At 34.3% G+C, this 21370-nt stretch overlaps 1 protein-coding gene across 1 annotated transcript; it reads left to right on the forward strand.

Annotated features, from left to right (window-relative positions):
• Positions 1-1971: 1971 nt before the first annotated feature.
• HELRODRAFT_175671 (hypothetical protein) lies at positions 1972-12581 on the forward strand (the record flags this gene model as incomplete). The annotated part of the gene is made up of 21 exons (XM_009023077.1): positions 1972-3016; positions 3411-3576; positions 3822-3962; positions 4198-4362; positions 4499-4634; positions 4934-5061; positions 5242-5375; positions 5750-5871; positions 6097-6286; positions 6551-6635; positions 7546-7684; positions 7822-8179; positions 8579-8758; positions 9302-9560; positions 9634-9752; positions 9878-9917; positions 10283-10410; positions 11481-11714; positions 11861-11913; positions 11963-12222; positions 12332-12581. The coding sequence occupies 21 exons, from the start codon at positions 1972-1974 to the stop codon at positions 12579-12581; spliced, it is 4332 nt and encodes a 1443-aa protein (XP_009021325.1).
• Positions 12582-21370: the final 8789 nt, after the last annotated feature.

Below are 21370 nucleotides of genomic sequence, written 5' to 3' on the forward strand. Positions count from 1 at the left end.
ATGTCTTGTAATTGAAAACACATATATACACGTAAAACTTGTGATTTTGTTACAATCGATTTTCAGATTTGTTCCAATATTAAAAATTTGCGTATATCTTCATGTGTGTACTGTACATATATGCTTTCAAATGTTCCAAATATATTATTATGTAATATAGATTAGCCGGCTTACAATATATACACATCTGTTGGAAAGAGACCATATTTTAAACAGTACTGTATGAATTCTACCGAATTCTGACTACCTAAATTTACACAATTTGGTAGAATTCCTACAATAATATATATATACATATATATATATATATATATTATCTGCAATGCCAATCTTATTTGTTGCGAATACGTATAACGTTTCAGATTGATGATAAACTAGAATTTTCAAAAAAAAGATCATAATTTTAGATAAATTCATATTTATTTTCTCAAAGGATTTTCCATAGTTGTAAATAACTTTAACATATATTTATGTGCATTTGTGAAATACGTGTGGTATATTGTAAAATACGTTCGGTATAATGGCGTGTATGATATACTGGTGTATTTGGTATTTCAATCATGGATATCGATTGTATGGATTATATACATCCATGATTTCAATATATTTTTCCAATTTTCTCTCGCTCATTGAAATTATTCTTAAATACATTCTATATTGTACTGCGTTTCTAATGCTTATGTGGTATTCAACTATTACTTTTCATACAGACACGCTTTTTTCTTCTATTTTCTTTTATTTTCTGATTTTGAAAATATGAATTTAATTGTTAAAGTATCAACTTGGCAAATTTTGAAGATAATTAAAAAAATATCAAGCAGAACTTTTGGTAATGTTAGTTTGCAATGACAAGTTTAACATATTGAGTTAGATTTGAAATTTACAAGTTTTTATTGAGATAATTTTAAAATAATCACAAAATCGCAACAAAATAATAATAAATAATGAATTCTATTCAATGGTAGTTTGATATATTTAGCTTAACATCATTATTATTACTTTTTTATTTTGATTTTTTGTAAATTTTTTGAGCAATCAAATCAAAAGCTTTGTAAATCGTGCATATGCGCGTATGTGAGCAGTAATCCATTAAACGTTTAAACTTAAATTTAAACTTAACATTTATATCTTAATTAAATTCAAATTCTAATATTTTTGCATTTATAGTAATGATATTAAAGTTTATATATTTAAAACAATCAATTTTATTATTTTAAAAAAATTTGTTCTTCAAAAATGTGAATTTATTTATGTATATAAATTTGTAACATTGTCAAATTTGTGCTTGTACTGTTTTTTTCTGCAATTTTATTGTCATTATTATCTATATTTATTCGAATATTGTTGTTGAATCATCAAAATATCGTGTTGTATACATAATAAAATATCTTATTTAACATTTGTGGATAGTCAAAATGCATTGAATGATATTAACATTTACATAGTGAATGAATATGTATATTTATTTGTTTATTTAATTTGCAAATTTAATTTAAAATTTTGTAATATTTCGTTTGAGCTTTGTGGTTAAATAAAATCTCGTCTGTTCATCTGCTTTGATAAGAAAGTTAGTAGTTAGTCTTACATATTAGAACACACAAGACAAAACAACCGTGTGCATATTTGATTAACATCATATAATATAATGTCCACGATGTATCAATATATCCATACTCATAATCTATGATATCTATCATCTTATTGGAGTTTCTCAGATGAAAATATCCAAAGAATATGATGGCTGGAATACACGAAACAGTTCTATCAATAATAAAATAACCCTTATTATAATTAAAACCCGTATATCCATGACAAGATCAGAATCATTTAACTATGATAAATTATTTATTTTGAAGCCTATGAAAATGCACCAGCGAATATTTTTTATCCGTTGGCGAACATCTCGTTTTAAATGTCAGTTAACTTTTAAAAATTAATTTATTTACCACCGTAAACGAAACTTTTTAAAAAATGTTCTGGTCCAATCAGGCAGTATTTGTAACAATTAGTTCATGCTTTTTAGCCTTCATCAATATTGTTGTCAGGTCCCAATTTACGGACAGATACTCATTGGACGACGATAAATATGCGCGTTTGTCGTCACTGGACAAGGTACCAGCACCAGTGTACAATATCTCTGGGGGGGTCCGCGACCAATTATTACCGGTGGTGAAGAACATCAACTTGATGATGAGCAGCACGAAGAAGAGTAATTCTTTGCAGTTTTGTTCCTTCTTCAACAACAGAGCCCCCCAGGAACAACTTGCACTGAAGAATTGCACATGGTACAGCAAGAATAGTTGCTGTCTGCAGCACGAAATTGACGTGTCGTTCTCTCGAGTGAAGTCACTCATTGGCGCCTCAGAGGATTGCCAAAAGTACACTAACTACCTGATGTGTTATGTCTGCTCTCCAGATCAGAATCTCTTCTACAAGAAGGAAAGACTGACAGTTTGTGAACCTTTCTGCGATCTGCTATACGAGGCCTGCAAGTTTGCGTACTTGAAGGGCTACCAGATTGCAGACCTCTACAGCACTGGAAAGGAATTCTGCTTGAGTAGGAGGTTCCTGGTCGAGTATCGCCATGATTGCTTCAACATGCATGACGTCAATTTTGAAGCCATGAAATTTTCATCATCATCATCTTCATCACCAATCAACTTTATCCATATTTGTGTTTTAATTTTTGTATCTACAATTTTATCAACTGGATCTTTCATTGGGAAAGATTATTTTATGAGTGTTGGTGGTAGTAAATTTAAAATTCATCAAACTACTGGCCGTGGTGTGTGCATTTTAGTGATCATCTCAATATTTATGCTATCCGCTCAACACACCCATGCTTTCAAAGTCAGCTTCGACGATGTCCTCAACCTACGAAAGGAACTCTCAAATTTTTTCAAGAAGTTGGAAGCAGAAACATTAAAAAATGATCTTTACAAAAGCTTGCTGACATCTCAAGTACCAGCCAAGAAGACAGGCATTGAAGTGTTAAATGATGTCAAGAAGACGATTGGTATGTGCACATGCTGTGGTTTTTTAAATGTTCATCCTTCATAACTTTTTGTATAATTTATTATTTATATAATTTTTATTACGTTATAATATTCCAATAGATTATTTGTGAATCGCTTTGAATATTATTTTTGTCATTCATTAAATATTTGTAGAAATAAATTCTCATTAACGTTTTCAAAGGAAGAATAGAGACGTTGGTGTTATATTCATTTTATTTTGTATCTTTGGGGTCCAGACACTTGCTCTTTCAAGCTTACAAACAACTGAGCCCAGTAGATACAAATTAAGATGAAAGCAATACCAAACTCAACACATTTTGTATTTAAAGGCAGCAATTTTTTGTAATAACTCAGCTAAAATTTTCTCAAATTATTTACCTAACGTAATTCCAGAGAAGTTTTTAGCAGACAAACGAACGACTTTGAAATCACTAAGTGTCCATCTGAGGAATGCCCACAACATCACATTGTCATCACAACAAACCAACAGCAGCGGAACTGCTAATGATACAAATACTGAAAATTTGCTTAAAAATTTGAAATTGCCTTTGTCTATGAGGTTAGTTTCTATCCAATCTTAGATATATAAGTTATATTAATGTTTTATTTTTATTTGCTGCTATAATTAATATTTTTATGAGTATTATTTATTATAAATTTTTATAATATTATCAATTTCTGTTTAATTAGATATTCAATTGTTAATTAATTTGTCATTTTATAAGTTTTACAATTAAAATAATAATTAACCACTATTCTGTTATCTTATCAGGTAGACATTTTTTTAAAAATCTTTCCCAATAGAAGTTATCGAAATAAAAGTATGGCAAGCCAGTTAATAATCCCCGAAAGTTTCGATGAATTGAACCAAGAGGTCATTAACTTTTACGACTTCACCGAAAAATTTGACGAACTGGCAAAAAATTTTGTCGACCAGTATACAAGGTTGTCTGTGGTGTGTGGCATCATAATTTTTATTCATTACTGTGCATATCAACTATAATTTTATTTGTTATTATTATTATTTATTATATCAAATATTATTTGTGAAAATGTTATTAGTAACATTTTCTTGTTCACAATTTGTTAAGTTGTTTGAAATGCATGATTTCAAGTTAGACAATTGACTTAATTTTTAAAAGAAAAAACTAGGCTAAAACATTTTTATTTATTTTGACAGATCTGTGTACATTGCAAGCAGAACAGGTCTAATGAGGTTTTACTCTAATCTGACCTTGAAAAGTCCGTTCGATCCAAGGTCACAGCCCTGGTACATGGGGGTCAAGGAAGCCCCGTCCCACGTCATCATCATCATCGATACGAGTTTTACAGATGAAAAAGACAGGTGTGCTAGCTTATTGGCCAGTTATAGAATAATTTTACTTAATATTCTAATCTTTTTCCATATTTATGCTTTGTGTGTTGTTATACCAAGCTTAATTAGCATAATTTATAAAAAAAAACAAACAATATCCACACAGGGCGAGTTTCAATAGATCGAAGAAAATAGCTCAGCTCTTGATAAACAGCTTGGCCGCACATCAGAGGGTTGCCGTCATTTCGTCGGCCTCCAGGGCATGGCATAATAAAGGGCTGCTGCAAGATGGCAATGCTACTGTTCTTGGCTGTCAGAAGCATAGGTTGGTCGTTGTTAGTGGCTGGCTGGTTGGTTGGTTGATTGGTTGGTTGATTGGCTGGTTGATTGGTTAGTTGATTGGTTAGTTAGTTGGTTGGTTAGTTGGTTGGCTGGCTGGCTGGTTGGTTGGTCGGTCGGTTGGTTGGTCAGTCGGTTGGTTGGTCCACTGTTAATGCCTGATTGGTTGATTGGTTGGTTAGTTTTTAATAATGTAAAAGTTTCTTGCTAATAAAGTTTTTATTTGATGAACAACAACAACATATTGAATTGATCTTTCGAGAATATTTCGGAATGTTTAATTGAAACTTCATCCAAACTGAGTAGATTGATGAAAGCAACGAATGGAAACAAGAAGATGCTGACGAAGGCCGTTGAAATGTTAACTCCTTTCGGCGGATCTGATCACAAGTTATTTGCGCTTATTTTATATCTTTTCTTCATTGTTACTTATTAAACTGTTGCTAACCTGTTGGCTGGCTGCAGGTCGCACGATTTATTTAACATAAACCTGAGAATGCGAAACATGGTTCTTATTTAGTGATTTTATTTCAAACATTTTGACGAAATTTAAATTCAATATTTCATCAGAAATGGGTTCATGTTGTCATTTGAGTTGCTGGAGAGGCAGAAGCGAGTGCACAGGAAGTATTTGGATTGTAGGAGTGTTGTGCTGTTCGTCACTGACGGAGATGAGAGTGAGTTCAGTCTCAGGTGCTCTGAAGGTCCGTTGGTTGGTTGACTGGCTGCCGGGTTCTATGTATCCGTTACATTTGATTTCGTTGGTTTCTTGGTTTTCCTGTTAATGTTACATTCAATTTCATTGGTCGCTAGGTTGTTTTTGCTATGTTTGAATTCATTGGTTGCTGGGTTTTTCTGTTTCTGTTGCATCCGACTTCATTTTTTTGGTTCTTGTTATGTTGGTCAATAATTTGCATTGTTTTTAGTTATTATTAGTTTTATTTTGTTTTAATGAAATAATGCTTCAAAAAAGAGTTAGAAATAATAAACAAATGCAGGGACGAACAAACAAACAAACACACACACGTTTAAACAAAACAAAAAACATACACATGTGTATAATCAACATACGAAAAAGGTTTTTACCAGTTCAACGAAAACAACGAAAGAATTTTCCAGAAGGGCTCCATGTGCGACTACAAGAATGATGAGTTGTTGGATACGATACAATGGAGACAATCAAGAATTCCTGGGACTAAGGTTGGTCTGTTGTTGTTTTTTAATCAATCAATCAATCAATCAATCAATCTATCAACCAATCAATCAGTCAGTCAATCAATCAATCGTTTATTCTATTGATCAATTAATCAACCAACAAATCGTTCATTTAACCAATCAATCAACCAACCAATCAACCAACCAATCAACCGACAATGAATACCAATAGAATCAAACTTAATTCTGCCTCACTCCACTCCGACCCAGGCGAAAATTTTCACTTTCCTGACCAAAGAATCAAAAAAATGGCACCACAGTTTTTTCCCGGGCAAACTTGCATGTCAAAATAATGGGGCCATGTCCAGGGTCTACCACGACAGTGACCTCTTCAATCAGATGGCCCCCTACTTCGATTATATAAGAGCCAGGGAATATTCCATGGACCCTATTCTTACCGGTTAGTTTTATGAGATTTGTATAACGTGATTTGATTGGCCGGTTGTCTATCGTGATTTGATTGGCCGGTTGTCTTCCTGATCGGTGGCATTGGATTGGCTAGTTGGTTAATTGGTTGGGTGGCTGATGTGTTTTAATTGTCTAGTTGATTGGATAGTCAATTGGATAGTTGACGTAATATAATTGGCCAATTTGGGTACATACACACACGTACACACACAAACAAACACACAAAAACAAACACAAACAAACACACACACACAAGGGCCATATGAAAGTTCAATTGACGGCGAACCCATCCTCACTCTTTCCATGCCTCTCCTGCCTGGCAATAACATCAACGCCAAAAAGTTTTTCTTACGTTGCATAATTTTAAAAATAATTTTAAATTATTATTTTAAAATTATTTTCCGGCTATATTTTTTAAAATTCTCTATAAAATAATAATTAATAATAATATTATTTTATTATTATTTTACTGTTAAGGTAGTTGTTGGCTTGAGTTTTTTACATGGATATATATATATATATATATATATATTATATCCATAGTTTTTTATGTACTGTTTATTTGCTACTGTTTAGGGAACTGGGTGGGGTATTGTGTGGAAAGAAATGGTCAGTGAAGATGAAAGGGAGGGTATATAAAGCATGTGTGAGAGCAGCGATGATATATGGTGGTGAAACTTGGGTGTTGAAGAGAGAGGAGGAAAGTGTACTGCAGAGGGCTAAAAGAGTTATGGTGAGGATGATGTGTGGGGTTAAAGTGAAGGATAGGAGGAGTAGTACAGAGCTGATGTCGAGGATGGGACTGAATGAGGACATTGTGACATTGATAAGGAGATCGAGATAGCGGTGGTATGGACATGTGTTGAGAAGGGATGAAAGGGTCGGGATTAGGTGAGCGTTGGAGTTTGAGGTTGAAGGAGTGGTAGGAAGGGGTCGTCCGCGATTGGGATGGAGAGAGCAGGTGGAGAAGGACAGGGTGAAAGCGGGGTTGCGTGATACTGAGGCGAGTGACAGATGTGGATGGAGTCGAGGGGTATTTCGGTTTCATCACAGGTAGCCAAACGGCAACCCTTGATCTCGGGGAAAATTGTCGTCTAAACGTGTGTTGTTGTTGTTATTTGCTACTATTGTAGTTGTAGTTGAAAATGCAACCTCAAACTTAAGTAACATAAATTTGTAAGAAAGAGAGAAAGAGAGAGAGAGAGAGAGAGAGATAAAAGAGAGAGATGAAATCTTTTTCCCTAATTTTAGGATCATAGGAGTGATAGGGATGGACATCAGTCTGTCGGCCTTTGAAAGCCTTATTCACGAGTACCACGACTTCACATCCATCATAAATTTGAACGACGGAGGCGCCATCATTCATCCACTGCTTCCTAAATCCTATGAGGTGGTGGTGGTGGTGGTGATGGTGATGATAATGATAATGATGATGGGGATGATGATGATGATGAGGAGAATGGTGGTGGTGATTATGATGATGATTGTGTTACGATGCTGGTGATGATCTTCATCACGTCACCACAGGGTGTTGGCAAATGGATGGATATCCCTATTATGGATTTGGAAATGTACGAGGAGGAAGGTGATAACGAAGGAACTGCAGCTGCAACGGCTACCACCCTAGCCACCGCCAACGACAAATATTACGACGACGACTATGACGACGACAACGACGATAAACACGACAATCTCATTCGAAACAACAACAAATTCAAAAAATCAGACCATGACGCCTTTCCTTATGTGCTGAAGAACATGTTGAGGAAAAAAAACGGAAGTCACGTGATCACTAGGGGGGTTAATATAGGGGTAGCCATGAAAGAGGGGTACATATTGTGGAAGCCGGCTAAATCGGCCTACTGTTTCTATGATAAGATTAATGGTTGGTGTTTTTTTTAAATTATATCTTTAAACTGTTCAAACATTTTGTCTTCATTTCTGTTGAATAATTTTTTTATTTGATTAAAATGACCTGACTTCACCTCTTCGTGGTTTATGATGAGTTTATTTGCGCTGCTTATAGACGCGTGCTTTTAAACACGTCATCGTACGTGAAAGTTCGAACCTTGAAAGCCATTTGCAACATTTGCCGGTTCAATGATAAAATTTAATGGCAGGTTGAAAGTTATTTTGAAACTTTTAAATTCGTCTCCTAATTTTTCAAATGTTGATTCATCTTAACATTATTAAATCGTCCTCATCTTCACCTGACAAACAAAACACACACAGTCAGATGCACACACACAAACGCATCCACAAACACACACACACAAACACACAGACACCCACTTTGGGGTACTGCTGAAGGCCTACTCGCAAACAGCCGCCACCGGCTTCAAACCAACCGACCGCCTCTTTGAGGTGCTGGATGACGACTCCACTAAGACTGTCTATAAAAAGGAACATCTCTTCAGGGATAAATCTACCCAGTGGCTTCATACGTGGATTTTTAGCACTCCTAGTATTAGTAGTAATAGTAGTAGTAGTAATAGTAGTAGTAGTAATAGTAGTAGTAGTAGTAGTAGTAATAGTAGCAGTAGTAGTATTAGTAATAGTAGCAGTAGTAGTATTGATAGTATTAGTGGTAATAGCAATAGTAGTAGTAGTAGTAGTAATAGTAGTAGTAGTAGTAGTGGTGGTAGTAGTGGTGGTAGTAGTAGTGGTAGTAGTAGTGGTATTAGTAGTAGTAGAAGAAGTAGGAGTAGTAGTAGTGGTAGTAGTTTGAGGTTCAGCAGCATTGTTAACAAAATGAAGAGTTTAAATATCACCACCGATCACCCCATGTATCTGGGTCAGTTCATCGAATGGGATTTTTTTTCAATCCCCTATACCATCACTTTGTTTTATTTGGTTTTTGTTTATTTTATGTTTTATTTCACTCACACACAAACACATACACACACACTCACACACGCACAAACCACACACACAAACCACACACACACACTCATACACACACATATACACACACACAAACCACACACAAACATACACACACACGCAGGCATACCAATAACGTTGGACGCATCGAGTATAGTACTGGCCCCGTCGGCATTCTGCCACTCCCACATGAGTGGCATGCAGTACAACATAGACAAGGTCATAGTTCAAGAGTCAATCAACAAGAGGCCTAGAGATGATGATAAAGTGAGAGAGGGTAGTGGTGAGAGTGAGGCAGATATTGACGGGGAGGAGAGCGAAGAAAGGTGGTATGACGCTTTGCTGGGTAAGGAGAAGAATTGTCTTATAACTAAAGAGGCCAGGTCTGTTTTCAATACTAATACTACTACTACTAATAATAATTATTATTATTATTAAATTATTATTCTTATCCAGGGTGGCCATTCAGTTCTCGAAGATGTTGACCTATAGTTGGAGGCAGGCGATGGCAAGGGACAGGAACCTGAGATCCGTTTACATGGCATCTATCGCTGGAGTCATACGGCACTATCCAGGTTAGAGGCGAGCTGCGTGTAGAGACCTCGTGCGTGTGTGTGTGTGTGTGTGTGTGTGTACATCAGAGATGAAAATACCTGAATTAATGTTTGGTGTGGTGAACTCGTTTTCATTGCCATTCAAGGTGTTCTAGTACCTGAGAACAGAGTTCTTCGACCAATGAGGTTCATTTTTGAAGATGACATCACTGTCGTTATTACTTTTTTGTCGCCATTCATTCTTTATCATTTTTTTTTATCATCGTTATCATCTTCGTAATCAACGCCGATATCATCATCATCATCACCATCATCGCAATCGTCATCGTCATCATCATCTTCACCACCAAGACTACAATCCCCATCACAGTCACTATCACCACAATCATCATCATTAATACCATCACCATCGTCATCATCATCATCACCAGCACTACAATCCCCAACAAAATCACTATCACCACAATCTAATCATCATCATCACCAACCAACACTACAATCTCCAACAATATCGCTATCACCACAATCATCATCATCATCGCCACCACCAGATACAAATGGTTCTTGGACGCCGCCATGCACACGTCATCCTTGAACGTCATCAACAACAGACTTCCGTTCACAACAAGTAACAACGTCATCACAATCTCCAGAACTGTCGAAGAGACAAATTCGAAAAGTTATTATTATTTTTGTTATTTTTGTTATTATTGTTATTATTATTATTATTATTATTATTATTTCTTCATTATCATTATTATTTTTATTATTTTTATTATTTTCATTATTGCATTCATTATTATTATTGCTGGTTTTGTTGTTAAGACAGTTACTCGTTATCAGCGTTAATTTGATCTAATTGCTTGACGTTTCTACTGATATTGAGTTTATTATTATATTTTTATTTTATATCTTTGGTTCGTAATTTTATTACCACAGCTGTCATGTATTTTATATCTTTGGTTCTATTACGACAGCTGTCATGGCGGCCGATTTCGACAAGACGATGTTGACGAGAAACATTACAACAATGTTGAGAAACGTTAATAGCGTTTGTTGCCACGCGAACCAACAGCCAATCAAAATACTGGAAAATGTTGGGAGCAATAAAAATAATAATAATACTAACAATACTGAATGTTATGCTAGGTTGGTGTACGTGTTTGTGTGTGTGTTTGTTTGTTTGTGTGTGTGTGTGTATTTGTGTGTTTGTGTGTGTGTATTTGTGTGTGTGTGTGCGTGCAACTGATTCTGCCGTTAAATAAAAACCCATTGCTAGAGATTGATTTAAGAAATAATTTTAATGAATGATTGATGTATATACGAGGCTCGTAAAAGGAAATGAAGAAAGATAACATGGAAGAGAGCGAGTGGAAAGAAAGAGAGAAGAAGAAAGAGGGAGAGAGAGAGAGAGAGAGAGAGAGAGAAAGACAGTACTGATTCTGCCATTATTCTACGCATATCCAAGTTTCAGTTAGAAGGTGTGTCGATACAGATATATTAGCTTCCGTATTGGCAGTTGAATGGCGTCTTTGTTGTCGTTGGTGTTGCTGTTGTTTTTGTCGGTGTTGTTGTTGTTTTGTTGCTGTTTTGTTACTATTGCGCCAACACAGCTTTAAACAGCGTCATCATCATTATAAACATCATCACCGTCATCACAAACATCATTATCATCCTCATCATCATAAACACCTTAACAAACATCATCATCGTCGTCATCATCATCGTTCAGATGCTACTTGATCTCAGATGATGGCGAGATAGTGATGAGTTTGAGTGACAAGTTGGATGGTCACAGGTTCAACACCCTTCAGCACGAGTTCAACTTCATCTTTCGCTCACTGATCAACAAGCACATGATTAAAGTGCACAAAATAACCAGGATACTACCAAATTGTACCAAACCAACTACAGAAGCCGATAAGGCCTCTGCTAGATCGGCTGCAAAAGCGGCTGTGTCTGCTGCCACCGCTGTCCACCATCGTCGTCGTCGTCACCATCTTCATCGTCGTCGTTCTATTTACAATCATCATGGTAATAGTCAGGTGAGGATGATGATGATGATGATGATGAGAATGAAGATGATGATGATCTATAATGTATAACATAACAATCATGACAACATCTAGCACCAAACGACACCGTACTTACTGCATCTTTCACGCTAACAACTGTCACCACTGTCCGTCAACAACTGTCTCTCAAGCGTCCCTCATTAACAATCAACATAGGTCAGTGGGCCGCAGCACACCAGGGCCTGTATGACCATCGTCCAGCGACCCTACATTGACCTTCAGAAGTTGAGGAAACTAAATGGTGTCATTTCAGGTTACTCCACTAAAGAGGTAAAGGAAAATGGTGAAGTTATTGCCGATGACCCCTGCTACACGGGTGTGTTTTATTTGACCTCTATTGAGGGAACTGACCTACTTTTCTTGACCCTTATCGATGTTAATATCACAAATTCGGATTTTTGCAAAAACGAGAGGACGTGAGTTTTTATTATTATTATTTATTTTTAAATGTTCGTACATTTATTCGTACATTTCGTACATATATATAATTGCTGACTTAACATATCACAAATAAAAATAAAACAGAAAATCACTGAAGGCTTTCGCCGAACACATGAAGCCCTTGTGTCCGCTGCACGAAGCTTACTATGCCACGAGGTCCAACTCAACCACGTGCCCCAACCCCAGGTTCATCTCATTGTACTGTTACTACAACAGAGCCGCTACTGACCATGTGGCAATTAAGTACAGGCTGTTAATGTACATGGTTGTCTATCTATCTGTCGTTCATGCTTTCTTCGAGCACACTTTCTTGTTTGGAATGTATACATTTTAATGTGGTTTTTGTTATTTTTATATGTGAGTGGTGTGTGCTTGTGTAAAAGAGGGAGAGAGAGAGAAAGGGAGAGAAAAAGAGAGAGAGAGAGAAAAAGAGAGAAAGAAAAGTTAGTTTACATTTGTAGTGCCTACGGCTTAGTTGATTGGCTTGTTAGTTGGTCGTTTGGCAGGTTAGTTATTTGATTGGTCAGTTCGTTGATTGACATGTCATTTAAATGACTGATGGCCCATAAGTGACATACATGGTCGAATAGATGGATGTTTGTGTTTGTATAAAAAAGGCGACGGGCAGGTTGATCTGTCATTTTCATCTTAAATTCAGTCATCTTACGCTTTTTTTTCAAAAATTTTTGCTCCTCTGATTTACCTTGCGTCAACAAGAACTTCATGCATATCCAGTTGAGTGAGTGAATGAATGAATAAATGAATGAATGAATGATTGAATATATGGTAAAATAAGAACGAATGAAAGGATGAGCAAATTGATAAATGGGTAAATAATTGAATGTATGAACCAATGATCGCTCGAACCAATGAATGAATGAATGAATGAATAAAAAATGAATGAATAAAGGAAGGAACGAACAAATGAATAAACAAAGGAATGATGAATGAAGTGCCAATTTAATGTGTGTCATTATTTTTTATAACCTTGTAAAAGGAGTACCATATTTTCAACAAAACCCTCTGTGATCATTTCAAATTCAAATGAAATCAAATCATGCAATTCAACGTTTCTAATTCATAACTAACCGTATAGCTGATTGATTTTTTTTTAACTAATCCTAATTTTGAAACATTGAAAACTGAATTAATTATGTTAAAGACGTGATTGCATAGATTATGTTAATGTAACTGTTACATATATCATGGTAATGTTATTTATATTGCTCTAATTGCTTTGCATTAATTTGGCTAATGTGATTACTATATATAAATTATGATGATGTAATTACTATACACATACTATATCAAGGTAATTGCTGTGCATAAATTATGTTAATGATATGTAGACCTAGTGTAAAATCTGTAATGTAATGTGTCACGTTTTAATGAATATTGTGTATTTATTTGCATATGTTAATATTTATTCATATTTTGAAGTCAGTTTTGAGCTTTTTTAATTCATTCTATTTTATTTTTATTTATTTTTTTTGCTGTCGTTGTGGATGTGTGTAGATTATTTCACATATGGTTCTTTTAATTTTGTATCTCGCAATCTCAAACATCGTCTGTGTCGTGCGGTAGTAACGCTTTTATTTGCTAATAAGTAAATCTAAAAATGAAAAAATGGAGAAAAGAAATTGAAAGTGAAAGAAAGATAGTTAGAAACGATTAAAGAGAGAGAGAGAGAGAAAGAGAGAGTAATAGAGAAATAGAGAGGGGGGGGGGGCTATAGAAAATGAGAATTGGGGGAGAAAAAGAATTTGCACATTTAGATAATCATCTTTTGCGTAGTAAGTACAGTTTCAATTGGAGAACAAACGAAGATAAAGCGAGAAGGAGAAAAGAATAAATGAGTAAAAGAAGTAAAATGAGAAAATGTGTTTGTATGTGTGTCGGAGAGAGAGAGGAGATGGAGAGAAAGAAAGATATTTTCCAAATTTAATTTCGGTTTTTTGTGTAGTGTAGTAGTGCTTAAATTTGAAAATTAATTTAATCTAAAGAAAGAAAGGTTGAGATAATAAACATGAGGTGAGAGTAAAATAACGTGAAACTTTTGAAAGAGAGCTGGAGATAAAGAAAGAGAAAGAAAGAGATAGAGAGAGAAGTGGGAGGGAAAGAGAGATAGGTCAAAAGAGATAAAGGAATGAGAAAAATTATATAAATAGGCATTACGATGCTATAGATTTGTCATCTAGTTTTTATATCGTTTAATTAAAGTTTTTCAATTAATTATTTTTAAACCATTTTCTTGAACTTTTTTTCTTCTTTTTTTAACATTACCTTTGAGCATCTTCTTGATTGAATAAAATTATAAAATCCTAATAAAATGTCAGCAGGAATAAAATTTTATAAAAAAAAATTGAAAAATACAACGATAAAAACCAGAAACAAATACGAATCGATTGTTTTGTCCAATCAATACGCAATGACGTCATATCTGTGAACCATCTTCATTTGTGTAGCGCCTATCTTCTTGAAAAAAAATAGAATGAAAAAACCGTTTCTTAACGAAACTTGATTTTTAAATTGAGAATTGAGATAACGTCATCTATTACTTAATTTGTATGTAGAAACTAGTCTTAGTAGGTGGGTATCGAATCGTTGTTAAACATGTTGCTATTTCTACATTTTAAAAAAAACTTCAAATTCCACAAAAATTTTATAAGTAGAAATCTGGCCATTAAATAATAATAATAATAAAATTACCGATAGGTTTTTTTGTTTGCCTTATATGTGAGTGCGTGCGTTGTGTGGTGTGTGTGAGTGTGTGGTGTGTGTGCGCGCGTGTGTTTTAACAGGCTTTTTAAATGTTGTTGCTTAATTTTGTTGTTGTTATATGTTTTAGTAGTAATAGTAGTAGAAGTAGTAGCATAGTAGCAGCAGTAGTGATAGTAGTAGTAGTATTAGTAATAGTAGTGATAGTAGTAGTAGTATTAGTAATAGTAGTAATACTAGTAGTAGTAGTAGTAATAGTAGTGATAGTAGTAGTAGTATTAGTAATAGTAGTAATAGTAGTAGTAGTAGTAGTAGTAGCATTGGTGTCGTTGTCATCGTTACAGTGTTTGCATTCTTTCGTTAATGTTGTTTAATTGACAACAACCACGTAGAATTTATGTTCGCCTGCTCATTAACCTTCCTCTGACTTGTTTGTATATCATTTATCAATTTTCCCTGTTCATTTAATTGTTCATTTGTTTGTTCGTTTGTTCGTTCATTTGTTCGTTTGATTGTTCATTCGTTCAAGCTCATTTTAAAACAAGTTTTCTCATGTTTTAAATGTATTGCAATTTCAAAAATTAAGTAGATGGATTAAACTGATCGAAAAATGAATACGCGCACAAACACACACATGCACACACACATACACACGCACACACACGCATGTCTTTGAAAAGTGAAAGTAAAAGTTCTACTGTGGTTTTGCTGATTTCATCGTTTAACTGTGTTTGTGTTTATGTCATTTTGTAGCAATTGTGGATCTTGTTACAACGCTGTGAATCTTTTTTAATAGTTTTGTCTTTTATATCAAACATAGTTATCATATTTATTGATAGTTTCAAACATAGATATAATATTTGTTGATAGTTTTAAACATAGATATCACATTTGTTGATAGTTTTAAACATAGATATCACATTTGTTGATAGTTTTAAATATAGATATCATATTTCAAACAAAGATATCCTAAATGTTGTAGAAAGATGAGGAGTTAATTAATATTTATTATTAATTTAATGGAATGTGATCTCTTTAATGGGCGCTTTATAAACACGTTTAAAGCAACAACGACGACAACAACAATAATAATATTAACAACAACATTAACAACAACAGCAACAATAACATTGAAAACAACAGCAACAACAATAAATAATATTAACAACAACAACAACGGCAATAATAATTATTACCTATAATGACCTATAATTACAAAAAACATAGTGACCATATAAAAATTGGTGGACCAACCGCATGCTTACAATTAGCATAATAGCTGGAGCGTAGCGATGATTGATTGATAATGTATGTTGCTGTTTTGTGTTGTTATATTATTTTGTGTCAGTGTTTGTGCGTGTGTTTGTGTATATGTGTGTGTGTTTACCTACGTATGTTGTACGTCTACCCATATGATTGTGCTGTTTTGATGTTGTATAAGTTTGTATGTATGAATATTTTTTTCATTTTATTGATATATTTAATAAATATATGAGTATACATTTGTGTATGCCTCTCTGGGAATATGTGTGTGTGTGTGTGGTGCGTGTGTGTGTGCGCGTGTAACTGCGTGTTTATGTTTGTATGTATTGTTGGGATCGCAGTTGTTGCCATTGGTGATGAAAGAGTATGGAATAATGCATGGCTCTGATAGATGTTTATTTGTATGCTATTGTTTCTATGTTTTTGCTTCTACGTTGATGATGTCATTATCATTGTTGTTTTTGTTGTTGTTTTTTGTTGTTGTTTGATTGATTTGCCGACTGGAGAAATTTAGAATATGTCACTCTAAGGATGAAGTGGGTTGTTTCTGTGCTATGCTTATGCGCTATTTGTATGTTTGTGTATTATTTACGTTTGCATTTTTTGTATCGTATGTGATTGTACACCATCAATTTATCGCTATTGGCTAATGTGATGGTGATGATGATAATGTTATCATGATGATAATGTTATGGTGTGATGTGATGATGAGAATGATTATGATAATGTCATCATCGTCATAACCATCGTAGTTGTTTATATCACCACCATCATCATCATCATCACCGCCATCATCATCAGTACCATTATCATCTTGATCGTCATCATCACTATTTTCTATTATTATAGGTATAATTTTTGTTTATTACAAGTATATTTGTTTTATTATTACATGTATATATTTTTATTATTATAAGTATATTAATTTTATTATTATATGTATATTTTTGTTATTATATATATATATATATTAAATTGTAACACTTTGCACCGTTGAAGATACAGAAACAAGAAGGAGTTTGGTTTGTCGGCAGGGCAGTAAACATTCGATACTCAACCACATGCTAGGAATTTATTTTTCCATGTCAGCTGTATGTGTGTGTGTGTGAGGTTTTTTGGTAGTCGCTACTACTACTACTACTACTACTACTACTACTACTACTACTACTGCTAAAGCTACTACTACTACTACTACTACTACTACTATTACAGTAGTAGTAGTAGTAGTAGTAGTAGTAGCAATAGTAATTACTACTACAAACACCCAAACCAACAAACACACAAAGATCCATACAAAGAGATAAACATACAAACAAACAGACATACAAACAAACAAATGTAAAAAATACACAAACATATGAAGCCGACAGGTTAACATGAGCATTACAGCGCCATCTGTCTTCATCAATTCAACAAAAAAAAAGCACAACTAACAGAAGAAGTTTTTGTCATCTTGGCATTTACCGAAAAATAAATTTTTTTTCTTTCCTATAATTATTTATTCTTAAATTTATAAGAAAATTATTAAAAATTATTTAGCTCTTCATAATAATAATAATATTTTAAAAAACGTCCAGAAATTGCTGATCGTCACACTCTGCACCAAGCTTAAAATAAAAAATATAGATGAAGATGATGAGGATGATGATGGTGATGATGGTGATGATGGTGATGATGGTGATGAGATGGTGGTATGATGATATGACAGTAACTATGTTTCTGTTGGTAATGACATATGATTATTAGGTGGTAATGATTATGATGTTAATGATGATGGTGAATGATGTGATGATGATGGTGATTGTGTTGTTGATGAATATGATGTTGATGAATATTAATGATAGTTATGTCGTGGCTGATTGTGAAAAGAATTGTGATTATGAAAAGAAGAGGATGATTAATGTGAAGAAGACGATTGATGATGATGAAAAAGATTGGGTGGATGAAGGGTTAGGGTTAGGACGATAGAAGGAGATTGATAAAAAGAAGAATGTTGACGTTAGGAAAAAGATGAAGAAGAAGATAATGAATAACAATGAAAAGAAGAAGAAAAACATTGAAAAGAAAAAGATGAATGACGAGATTGACGATATGAATGAAAACAAATTATATGTCTTCTTTGATGAAGAACACAAAGGTGATGAGTTGAGAAGAAGTTATTATTACTGATACTCCTATGATGATGATGTTGGTGATGAATGGTAGTAATAAAATGATGATGATGATTGTAATGGTGATGGTGGTGATGATGATGACTACGACGATGTTGGTGATGATAATAGTACTACTACCACTAATGATGATAATGATGTTGGTGATGATAATAGGTTTACTAATGATGATGATGATTATACTGATCATGATGATGATGATGCCGATAATGACCTTAACAAGACAAAAAGCAAAAAATCACGCACACACGCACACACACGCACGCGCACACACACGCATACACAATTTCTGAGACACCATACACCAACAAGAGTACATTCGTACTAAAAAATCCATTCATTATAACGGCGCATTAACGATCTCTGTACTACGAAATGAAATAAAAAAATATCCCAAGAATAATTATAAAAGAAATTATTAATAATAAAAATAATAATACTCATAATTATTATTATTATTATTATTATATTATTATTATTATTTCCATTCTTGTTTAAAAAATTCATTAGGAAAATAATGAATGAAAAAGTAATGAGAAATGATTTTGAATGGAAATAGAAACTTTTTAACCTTGCGGATGGAGTATGGATGAACGTATAAACACACACACACGTACACGTGCACACATACACAAACGTACACACACACACACACACGTACACGCACACGTACACGCACAGGCACACACACACACAAAACATACTCGAATAGACCCCACGAACTGAAAAATTGGAAAAAGGTTTTTTTTTGATATTTTGTTGTATATTACTTTGGGCGTTCTTTTCATTTCATGAAAAAAATTGAAAATTTTCTACGTAAGAACTGCCATCATCATCACCACCACCACCATCCTTATCATCGTCGTCATCGTCATCATCGTCGTCATCATCATCATCGTCATCATCATGACATTCATCATCAGTACATTCACCGTCATCATTATCATCATATATTCACCGTCATACTTATTGATTATTAATTAAGAAAGTAAATGATCCATTGAAAATTTAATTAATTAATTAATCAATTTAATTTTCAAAACATTATTTTGAAAAATTTTAACCATCGGAAAAAAGACATCGTATGTGTGGAATGATTTTTTATGACCAGGCAAATTGGCCAAATGATTTCTTGAGGGAATTTTGTTTTTGTATGTGCGTGTACATGTATGTATGTCTACATATACTTGTGTGTGTGTATGTATGTATGCATGCATGTATGTATATATGTATGTATGTATGTATGTATGTATGTATGTATGTATGTATGTATGTATGTATGTATGTATGTATGTATGTATGTATGTATGTATGTATGTATGTATGTATGTATGTATGTATGTATGTATGTATGTATGTATGTATGTATGTATGTATGTATGTATGTATGTATGTATGTATGTATGTATGTATGTATGTATGTTAAAACCAAAACATGATGAGTGACACTGAACCGTCAAACATCAAGTAACAAATGGATTAACACTTTGATTTGTCGTTAATTGCACATGTCGGCATTCAGTTGGATATTTTCAAGCACACAGACACGCAGGAACCGCTGCAACAAGCACGAAATGTGGTTAGTTGCGAAAAACAGTTCCCTGCTGTCGCCTGATCTGACGCTAATCATTTTGCATATTTCCTTAAGAAATTTAAGGGTGTTAGGGTCCATCGGGCCAAGAACCTCGATATATATTGGCAAGAATTCCATCGAGGGGAGGGCGTTCCCATATTTTTTCATTTTCTCGTCCGCTGCCCTGGCTGCGGCCAAACCGCATTCTTTATTTGTCAGGTTTACGTATCGTTCGGCGAGGGTGCCAGGGACCGTAACATCCCACGCCAAACATCTGCCGGCTGTCCAAGGTATTAGTGTGCATCCGTCCGGGCGCCTACCATCATGCCCAGAAATGCCGGATGGTTCCTTGAGAACCGGAATTGAAGCCTTGGAGAAGAGCCGACAAATGTAATCGTTTAGCGCTGAGTGACGTAGTTGACGGCCCCCCTGTATGTATGTATGTATGTATGTATGTATGTATGTATGTATGTATGTATGTATGTATGTATGTATGTATGTATGTATCTGTTTGTGTGTGCGTATGCGTGTTTTTCTGTGCGTGTGTGTGCGTGTGTTTTATAACTTTCAATCAGTGACAGACATCAGCTACTAAAAGTACAAGAAAAAACAACAACAAAAAAAAAACAACAAAGAAGCAACAACAACAACAAAGAAACAACAACAACAAAGAAACAACAACAACAAAGAAACTACAACAACAAAGAAACAGCAACAACAACAGTAGCACCATCAACAACTTCCCTATCTAATTTCTCACGTTTTAATCAGCTCCAACTCACGAAGATCACACATTTACAGGATCAATTTTCTTCCTCTATAAACGAGTGAACGCACGCACACGCACGCACACACGCACACACACACACGCACACGTACCCAATCAAACAAACAAGCATACGAACGCATACGCACATACAAACACACACACACAGATGCAAACAAACTTTTAATCGCGCACAGACACACATATACACACACGGACAAATATAAAATGTTACGTGAATGTATAAAATAAATCATTATTATAAATTGAACAATTAAAAAAGTATTTCATAAATATATGAAATAATTATTTATATAATAAATATATAAAAATATTATTTTAGAAATAAAAGAATAAAAGTTTATTTGATAGAATTATACAACGTAATATTGGACGCCATGAAAATTAAACCGGCCTTAATTTGTGTATAGCAACACTTTAATGTGAAAATTTTATGGCTGGCAGTGTGGCATGTGTAGCTGCTGGTTGTGGTTTAGTGTGGCTGGTTGTGGTTTAGTGTGGCTGGTTGTGGTTTAGTGTGGCTGGTTGTGGTTTAGTGTGGCTGGTTGTGGTTTAGTGTGACTGGTTGTGATTTAGTGTGGCTGGTTGTGGTTTAGTGTGGCTGGTTGTGG

Source organism: Helobdella robusta (genome assembly GCF_000326865.2).
Source record: "Helobdella robusta unplaced genomic scaffold HELROscaffold_34, whole genome shotgun sequence".
Lineage (NCBI taxonomy): Eukaryota > Metazoa > Annelida > Clitellata > Rhynchobdellida > Glossiphoniidae > Helobdella > Helobdella robusta.